General features: G+C 34.5%; 1 protein-coding gene across 1 annotated transcript; it reads right to left on the bottom strand.

Annotated features, from left to right (window-relative positions):
• Positions 1-323: 323 nt before the first annotated feature.
• On the bottom strand, positions 324-8,079 carry LOC133289035 (uncharacterized). Its single transcript, XM_061486886.1, has 8 exons — positions 8,022-8,079; positions 7,360-7,678; positions 4,371-4,568; positions 3,730-4,002; positions 2,965-3,067; positions 2,667-2,785; positions 1,856-2,032; positions 324-1,477 (listed from the first exon to the last, which is right to left on the bottom strand). Exons 1-8 carry the CDS (start codon positions 8,030-8,032, stop codon positions 662-664), a joined length of 2,016 nt encoding a protein of 671 aa, XP_061342870.1. The 5' UTR covers positions 8,033-8,079; the 3' UTR covers positions 324-661.
• Between the last annotated feature and the right edge of the window lie 1,243 nt (positions 8,080-9,322).

Genomic DNA, 9,322 nt, shown 5'->3' with positions numbered 1-9,322 from the left:
TCAGAAGACAAGTGGGGTGGGGTAGGGGTCCCGTTTTGAGAATATTGGGTAAGTGGTCTTTGTCTTTTCAAGCTTTCAAGATTGAATGGCATGCAATTGTCCAACCGGGTCCAACTCCAACCTTACAGTCCCTGAATCTACTAAAGAAGGACACGGTCATGCATGATCCAGTCCCACCAAACTGATAATGATGATGGACACTAGTACAATTCACAAATCAAAAGAAGTGGCAAGTGGCTGCATGACACATGGAGTAAGCACATCAAGCAAATGAGTTCATTTAGATTACAACGAATCATGTTCATTTAGATTGCAATGAATCATTTTAAAATTTTATTTACTTTTACCAGTCAGTTCACCACAGCATTATTATTATTATTATTTACAGGCAACTTGGATTTGGGAAACCATTTACAATTACTTTTCCCCGGCCAACATGAATGTTAAAAGCATCCATTGATGAGTTGCTTCCGTTTGGTCTGGCAGGATAACCATCAGCATATTAGGAGGCTGTCATCACCGCTGTTCCGGTTCCTCACTGCAGCATGACACAAAAACTGCTGTTCCTATGGTACTTCGTTCTGAGATCAATGGGACAAAAAACACCCCATGACATTCCGTATGATACAAAATATCAATCTAATTTTGACGATGCCTTTGCTTATAACACTACTTCTTGTGTTCTATGATCCTCGGTAGATTCTTCCTCAAGTTCTTTAATTAGCCTTTCAATCTGCTTTCTATAAATTGGCATGAAGTGATCACTGATCATGGTCTGTGAAAGTCTAAGTTTACTATATAGAGATCTTGAAGTTAGGAAAATCCCAATCTTGGTCTCATCTGACCGACTATTTTCCGAACTCGTAGTAGAGGTTGGGCTACTATCATTTTCACTCTCAGCAGCATCAGAGTGGAGTGTAACAATGTGCATTATCTTTCCCGGAGGGAAAAATCTGTGAACTTCTCTCATTTCTGGTGCAGAGCTCTGGGTTTGCCCTACTACCTCTCCTATGGCCGCTTCTTCTTCCCTTATCTCCTTTACCACATCATCCTCCTCACCTTCAGATCTGTCATACAGCTCATGCTCCAGTTGTTGCCACAACTCCACTTCACTCATCTGATCCTCGTATCTGTCATGGTTCATCATGTTCTCACTGTCATTGAGATCAACATCCATCTCAGCATCTGGACTACTTTCATTGGCACATTCAATTTCAGAAGACCACTCTTCCACAGATGAAGATACAGGAAGGTTCATGTTCTTTGCATTAATCCCTTTCTTGGGAGAACAAAGAAGTGGATCAGAACTTTCTACATCGGCAGAGGCTGGAGATTTGGGGGAGCTTCCTTCATCTTTGGAGTTCGAATGAGCATTCATGGTTCGGCGACGGGGTCCCATGCATGACCAAGAGGACAGATTAAGGTTTGGACGACTCCATGCTGCCTGAGCCATACTCTTGGCCCTCTTCATCACAACCTGCAGTTTTTCAAAATTCAGACATAGCAATAAAAGCAAATTGCATATGCTTATCAAATAAACGAAAAGAAGTAACACTAACAGATTGAACACCACAACCCCCAACCTAAGAAGAGAACTAACAAGATTAAAACAATTCTTCCAAGTTATATTTATGATCAAATTCATCATAAATAGTACTTTCTCTTTTGACAGCTGGAATGCAACATCAATAAATTTTGTTCCACACAAGCAAGACCACAATAAAAAAAACAGACCAAATTTTTTTGGAATCATGGACAATGGATAGTTTACCATGTCCCGCTTATGGAGACAATACAATGTTGTATGATAACTTGTACAAAAGGGAATCAATCATATATAGCAGAAGGAAAGTACCTGGGTACCATTAGAAACTGGCTGCAAAATTGCCCCAGCCCCAGCAACTTTTGCTCTAGCAGTGGCAATGGATGGGAGGCGAGAACCCAATGCAGAAGCAGATCGATAGACAGTACTGAGTATTCTTGTTTGTTCAATTTGATTCCTCAAGTCATTTATCCATGCTGATGCTGTCACCTGAAAATTGGAAAAGTAAATTTAATACACACATGATAGAGAATAACAAAATTGAAACTTACTAACCACAAACACACTCATCCTGAAAATGACATCATAGCAAATATAACGATTTACTCAAGTCCCATGAAGGCAAGCAAACTGAATAAGGTGCATTACGACTTTATGTGAAAGACTTTAAATTCAAGCGAGAGTAGGAACATTAAGACTACTTTCTAAAATATCCTACAACTCCTTTGATACACAGTTTTGATAGAACTTAAAAATGCTCATGACCATAAATGAGACTTAATGAATCTACAAAATAATGACCTGAATGCTTTTTCCGGCGCCCTGCAGTCTTGTAAGATCCCTGGACTGCAGGGTTAATTACTTAAATTTCACTCCCCCGCTGTATCTCTTGCTTGAACTATCACTTCCTGTTTCCCTCCTTTAAATAAAATAATTGTATCTTCAATATGTTAACTATAAAAATTTGACCTTAACAAAAAGTCCTGCACTTGGATTACGGCTTGCAGTTGCACTGCCAGATCTCACAAATATAATCAAATATTGGCCAATAAATTAAGATTACAAAAACATTTTCCCATACAAGATGCACAACTTTTTTACTTTAAAATTCAAGGATCAAAACCTCGGAACGCAAGTCATCTACAGAAGCAGCTGAGAATGTAGGCACCAAATCAGCTTCATTTATAACAGAAGTAATAAAACTATTGCCTGACTCTGCCAACTCCCATGTCATACAAGCAGCTGCATGAGTAACAAAATGTCAGTTTCAAGAGACTCACAGTGTAAACCAATATTAGTCCCAAAAGGCTCCAGGATACTACCAAAAATATCCTTTCAATTTGAAAAAAATGCAGAATCATATTTGCAATTTTGCACAAAGAATATAGCTTCTGCAACAGCATATATTATAACAGACAGACCTGGAGCAAATGTAACACATGTAGTCACAGACAGTTCCTTTTGCTCTCTTAAAACATATGTCAGAATAGCTGCTGTCCCTCCACCCAAGGAGTGCCCTACAATCTATGTAAAAAAACAATTGAAAAACAATTCAGCAAACTAGAGAAACATTTTACTAACTATTTGAAGCTTAATAGATTGACAAAAGCCATAAAAGACAAACTAAATAGCCTAACAGCATGTTTACAAACCAATTATCCTAAAAGTTTAAACTCTTAGGAGAAAGCACGTCAATGGTTTTATATTTAACACGTCCCTTCACGCAAGAGTCATTTGGACTTAAAGCGTGAAAATTGCAAACCCCACCGTACCTTGTGTAAAATTTAATTTGTCCTTAAATGAACGGGAGCAACAAAGATCGAACTCTGGACCACTTGGTCATAGAGGCTCTAATACCATGTCATGAACCAATTATTCAAAAAGCTTAAGCTGCTAGGTAAAACACATGAATGGTTTTAAATTTAGCATTTACAAATTGAATGATTTCAAAAACTAAGATACTTTTGTTGTCAAATTATAGAATCACTCATGTGATTAACAAAAAAAGGGGGGATGATGACTACAATCTATAACATCACACACACTAGCTATGTGTGCTTGATCAAAATATTAAAAAAAGAAAAGAAAAATAAACAAAATGATACAATGGTCTAACAGTGAAGTGTGTGCTAAAAGGATTACTTGGTAAAAAGAGTTGGGGATATTATAAAATGAAATATCTTTACCTTAACTTTATAGTCAGGGTAATGGCCATGTGCTTCAAGGAGACAAGGAGTTGCGAGCTTAGCAATCCATCGAGCGGCAGCAACCATTCCACAATGTGCATAACCCAAAACCAAATCACTAACACCCCCCTGATCAACTACGGTGTGATGAAATGGTACCACATTTCCTGTAACAGCTGTTAGAGTATCCTTGATACTATGTGTGCCACGAATCAATAACAAAAAGCACTTCATCTTGTGATCAGCTATTATAGTAAAAGCTGGTTTCAAAATCTGCAAGACAAATGAACAGACAAGTTTATACATACATTGTTTTTACCAAATAAAATACAACTATGGATAGGGTAGCAAGTATTATTTATTCATCTGATTCATTTCAGCCATGGCCTCCTTTCACCCCACCCAGCCCTCCCCCTCCCAAAATTCAAAAAAGTTAGGCTAAGGAAAGAAAAAGAAAACCCCTCATAGCCCAAATTACCACTTGATCCCATACTTAGTCTAAAACAACATCCCCTGTTGCTTCAACCTTCCATTCCTCTTCAAAAGATAACATACATAAATAATTATCAATTACATAGTCAATACACCATACAGATATGCATTTTTATCATTTTTTGGGTAAAAATTCAAACAAGACTCACTCCTGCTTTGGGTTCCTGAAGGAGAACATTTTCTTCAGTGTACCCAGTTTCTTCTAGAAACAAGGTAAAAGGCTTCTTCGAAAAATGCCAACACAGCGTCAACAAGTTTAAGAGATACTTGAGTTCAGTAGTAATCTCAGATCCTTTCAGCTGGACACTGTCCTTACCACCAAACACAGTGTCAACACGATAGTTTCCCTGCAAAGTATAACCCAGAAGCTAACATTTAAAATTTTGATGTCAAACTTAATAAAAATAAGAAATTTTTAAAAAGGGAGGCATCAAAACAACATACTACAAAGCCATTTTGCAGGTCAAACACAAAGCTGACGTTCTGTGAATACCATAGTTCAGTAACTTAAGCTCCATTTTGATTAGACTGAAAAAAAAAATTGATTTTTCAAATTTTGAATTTGTTTGGCTATTATAAAGTATAATTACTTTTGAAGTATAATTGTTGGGATACATTTAGAAAATTACTAGGTCCAACTTGTTGAAATTATTATTATTTTTTATTTATTTTTTTGTATTGCTTGTAGAGATATTTCGAAAAATTACTAGGTCCTATCTCAAAATCAATTTTCTTCACCCCAAAAGCTACTGCTGAGTTATTTCCATTAGAACTCATTCCTAAGAGTCAATTCAGAACATCTTAATCAATTGATTTTGGAATTTTGAAATTGTTTGGGGATTATAAAGTATATTACTTTTGAAGTATAATTGTCGGGATCCATTTAGAAAATTATTAGGTCCAACTTGTTAAAATTAAATTTTTTTGTATTGCTTGTAGAGACATTTTTACAAAACTACTAGGCCCTATCTCAAAATCAATTTTCTTTGCCGCAAAAGCTACTACTGAGTTACTTCCATTAGAAATCATTCCTAATAGGAATCAATTAAGAACACATTAATCAATTGATTTTGGACTGGTCGGATTGATTTCAGAGGGTCCAAACTCTAAATAAATATGACATTAACTTCCAAGCTCAAGAATTGAAAAAGCAGATACATGATTACTATACTCAAACTACAGCTTGATATGAAAAAAAAAATCTGGCACAAAACTAAGATTACAGAGCAACTTCTTATCTACTTGCATAAATCAGACATAATGAAATTCAGCACTCCAAGACTCCAGGCTAATAAATCAATATCATGTCTTCCAAGGATGTCATGAAATTGATCTATCTTGTTAGATATAATATAAATATGTTAAGAGATATAATAAAGTCTCCCTCACCCAACAACTTAAGCTTTTGGGAGAGTTGGTTTGTGATGTGGTATCAAAGCCTCTATGAATAAGTAGTTTAGAGTTCCATCTTATTACCCTCATTCTTCTAATAAAAAAATGAAATTTCAGCAAAAAGTAGGTGGGTCTGTGCATTGTCTCAGGCTTCAAGCTCAAAGGGCTCTTGCATGAGGGAGTGTCATAGAAATATAATATAAAATCATTTACGTTTCTTCATCTAACAACTTAAGCTTTAGGGAGAGTTGGTTCATGGCATAGTACTATTATGAATAGAGTGCAGATGGTGCTGGTACACCTGCAGTATTGAAAAGTCATGATAATCGCATCTGTTCCATTTCTGTCTGCATCCAAATCTACAGCAGTAAGTCTATTGCAGCTTCTAGGAATCGGAGAGACGATAGTGATGGAGTTGAATTTGAATGTGATTCTTGGAGTGATGATAGTGGAAGTGATAACCTACTAGATCATGAAATAATAGTTCCAGCAAAGCATGGGATGGATTCAAACATATCCCTTGTTGGCCATGAACCCACCTGGTCATAGCTTGAATCCGAAGAAACAGCATCCCATGCTTTGCTAGAACTATTACTTAATGATCAAAATGGGTTATCACTTCCACTATCATCACTCCAGAAAACACATTCAAATTCAACTCCATCACCATCTTCTCTCTTATTCCTAGAACCTGCAACTGACTTACTGCTGTAGATTTGGAGGGCAGACAGATATGGAACATAATACTGTATCGAAGTGTCGCAGAAGCAGCGTGGTGGGCCCATAACCATACATCCCTGGATTGAAACCAAGCTCAGATACCATGACATGAATCAACTCCCCTAAAGATGTTCGGTGAAGACACGAATAGTTTTCCATTATATTTCTACCATATCTTAAATTTTTTGACTAATATACGATTTAAATCAAAAATCGAATATACAACATTGCATAGGCTATACGAAAAATATTGTGAATCAATAGGGGATTCAATTTGTAGAAAATAGCCCATTCTCCAAGCTACATTAGCAGCATTACTCTCCTTGACAGTATAAACAGTAATAATATTATGTTTATCATAAAATCCAAGAAAAATCTAATAAGACAATTTCCACGTGAAAATGACTAACAACAAATGCTAAAATATCTCAAATTATGGACTCAATACATTGCTGTGACATTGAGAAGGCTTAAAAAATACAACAGAAACAAAAACCAAAAAAAAAAAAAAAAAAAGAGTAAATAAATAAAATAAAATTGTCGTTTATACGTAAGGATAACTTCACAAAAGTAATAACACTACTCTTCAAATGTTAGATTATTTCCATAAATTTTTTAGTGAGATGGTAAGGTATTAAAGTGGCCTTCCAACTGTTCAATTATCAATAATGTAACTTATACATAAAAAAGTTGACATAACTCAACTTTCATCACCACAATCCATTTCTCTTTCTCTTTACCGCTCTCCCTTTTATACATCAAGGTCAATGATGTGCAATCCTTTATGTGAGTCATGTGATTGCATATTATGTGCAGGTTGCAACTATAGTTCTACGTCAAAAAAACAAAAAAAAATGTACCTATCTTTCGTAATTCTATATCCTACATAGTACTTACATATATGTTACATGTTACACAAGTTATAGTTAGTAATAGTAAACACAAAACTGCACAGTTTTCTTATGTCTTTTCAGTAGCTTAAAACCAGGGCACTGGCAAAGAACCAAAGTCCCCATTAGTCATTACCTGCCTCTTCAGAAGAAAGCTGATACCAAAAGCCAAATCACCAATGGGCCATTTCCCAAGTGTCTCCGAATATGTGAACCGGAGAGTCTCTGACAATGTTGAAATTGTCTCCAACCATGTAGCAGGGGCTTGGATTAACCTATTAGAAACACGGTCAATACCTAACGGCATATCAGTGGGCGCATCACTGTCATTTTCTTCACCATCTTCATCATTGATCGTTCTGTGAGACCCTAATTTCCGATTCAATGTGTAGTACAAAAGAGCAGCTGCACCTGCTGCAGTAGCCATGGTTGCAGTTGCCATGATTTTCCTATCTCTATAACAACAAAAATTCCATTAAAAAAACATCGTTAGAAAAGGATTCATAACATAAAACTTAAATATAATTTCCCAATATATGACACCTTCAAATCCTTCATTTTTCATTCTACCAGTGATCAAATCAAACGAAACGAACCAATTTTTTTTTATTTTTTTTGGCGTCAATTCTGGAGGTCAAATTACGATGAGAAAAAATAACAAAGGAAAAAAAGATTAAAACTGAGAAGCAATGGAACTCGAACTTCGAAAATCGAATCATTCAAGTAATCAATAAAAAAAAATCAGAAAAACCAATGATCAAATCAATTAAATGAACAACAGAAAGGAATCGGAAGAACCTGAAGAACATGAAGGAAGACACACCGAAACCCAAAACCCTAAATTCCTAAATCAAAGTGAAAAAAGAAGAAGAAGAAGAATCTAATAATAGAGCAGTTAACAAACCTGAAAAACGTTATTTTGGAGGAATTTGACGAGGGTGCAAAATTAGCTTGGCAACGAAGGAATCAGAGATTATACCGAGGAATCAAAACCTTAAGATATTTGTTTTTATTATAATAATAAGGGAAATGATATTGAACAAGTTGTGTTAACGAGAAGTGACTGTTAATTAATCTCTATTTTATTTATTTTTATCTTTAACTTGTTATAATTAATTGTTTGTGGTCCCTATATAGTAATAATAAAAATAAAATAAACCATTTCTATAGTAATAACCAATAATAGATTGATTATGTTGATCCAACGGTTATATTTATTTTTTTGTATGATTATGATTTCTCATATTTAAAATAAAAACATTAAATATGAGAAATCATAACCATACAAAGGTGGAAATAAATATAAAGTATTAAATTTGGAGAATCATAATCATACAAAGATGGAAATAAATATAATCGTTGGATCAACATAATCGATCTAATAGTGAGATCAATTAATAGTCACTTGGTAGTAACACAACTTGATTGTCACAATATTCTTCTCTTAATAATAATAATAAGTGATTAACCTTTAATCTAGTCAGATGAGATAAATTTATCTCATATAACAACCTCAAAATGATATTATTTAAAATTTAATGAAAAAAAATATAAAGTATTTTCACGAAAAATATATATTTTAAAATATTCTTTATTTTTTAACCTAAAGCTCAAAATAAAATCATTTTGCGTTTTCATTGATTATGGACGAAGCAACAAGAAGAAATCAAAGAATAATTGTTTATCTCATTTTTTAATGGGATTAAGGGACACGTGGCGCGTAGAGATGGAGCAAAGTCGAAGATGGCCATGAGTGTCGCGAAATCAGGTAGCAAAAGATATCTCACAAATATAAAGCGGTCAGGAGGCATTTGGTGGAGCAGAATTTTTTTTTGAATATTAGGGAATTGTAATTGATATGAAAATGGTTAAAAAGTGAGTTTAGTAAAAAAATGTAAAAATAATTGTTTGGTTGAAAAAAAATTCTAGACAAATTAGGTAAGATTTATAAAGTCTATGTTTGGTTTGAGATAAAATATAGACGAGAAATAAATGACAATTACTAAAATATTCGTGTTTTTAAAAAAATTTAAAAAATAAAAAATTATAAATTAGAGAGAAATGCGAAAAAGAAAAAGAAAAATGGATCCAGTAAAGGT

This window comes from Gastrolobium bilobum, unplaced genomic scaffold (assembly GCF_033153095.1).
Source record: "Gastrolobium bilobum isolate Gb01-03AN ecotype WA unplaced genomic scaffold, APGP_CSIRO_Gbil_v1 utg7396, whole genome shotgun sequence".
Lineage (NCBI taxonomy): Eukaryota > Viridiplantae > Streptophyta > Magnoliopsida > Fabales > Fabaceae > Gastrolobium > Gastrolobium bilobum.
Note: the sequence above shows the minus strand (reverse complement) of the source record. Positions and strands in the feature narration are given on the sequence as shown.

Excerpts from the sequence above, each read along its gene's own strand:
- LOC133289035 (XM_061486886.1), bottom strand. Across the intron at positions 4,003-4,370 it reads TTCAGGAACCCAAAGCAGGA|ATTTTGAAACCAGCTTTTAC; the intron begins GTGAGTCTTGTT and ends TTTGTCTTGCAG. Across the intron at positions 3,068-3,729 it reads ACCCTGACTATAAAGTTAAG|ATTGTAGGGCACTCCTTGGG; the intron begins GTAAAGATATTT and ends TTTTTTACATAG.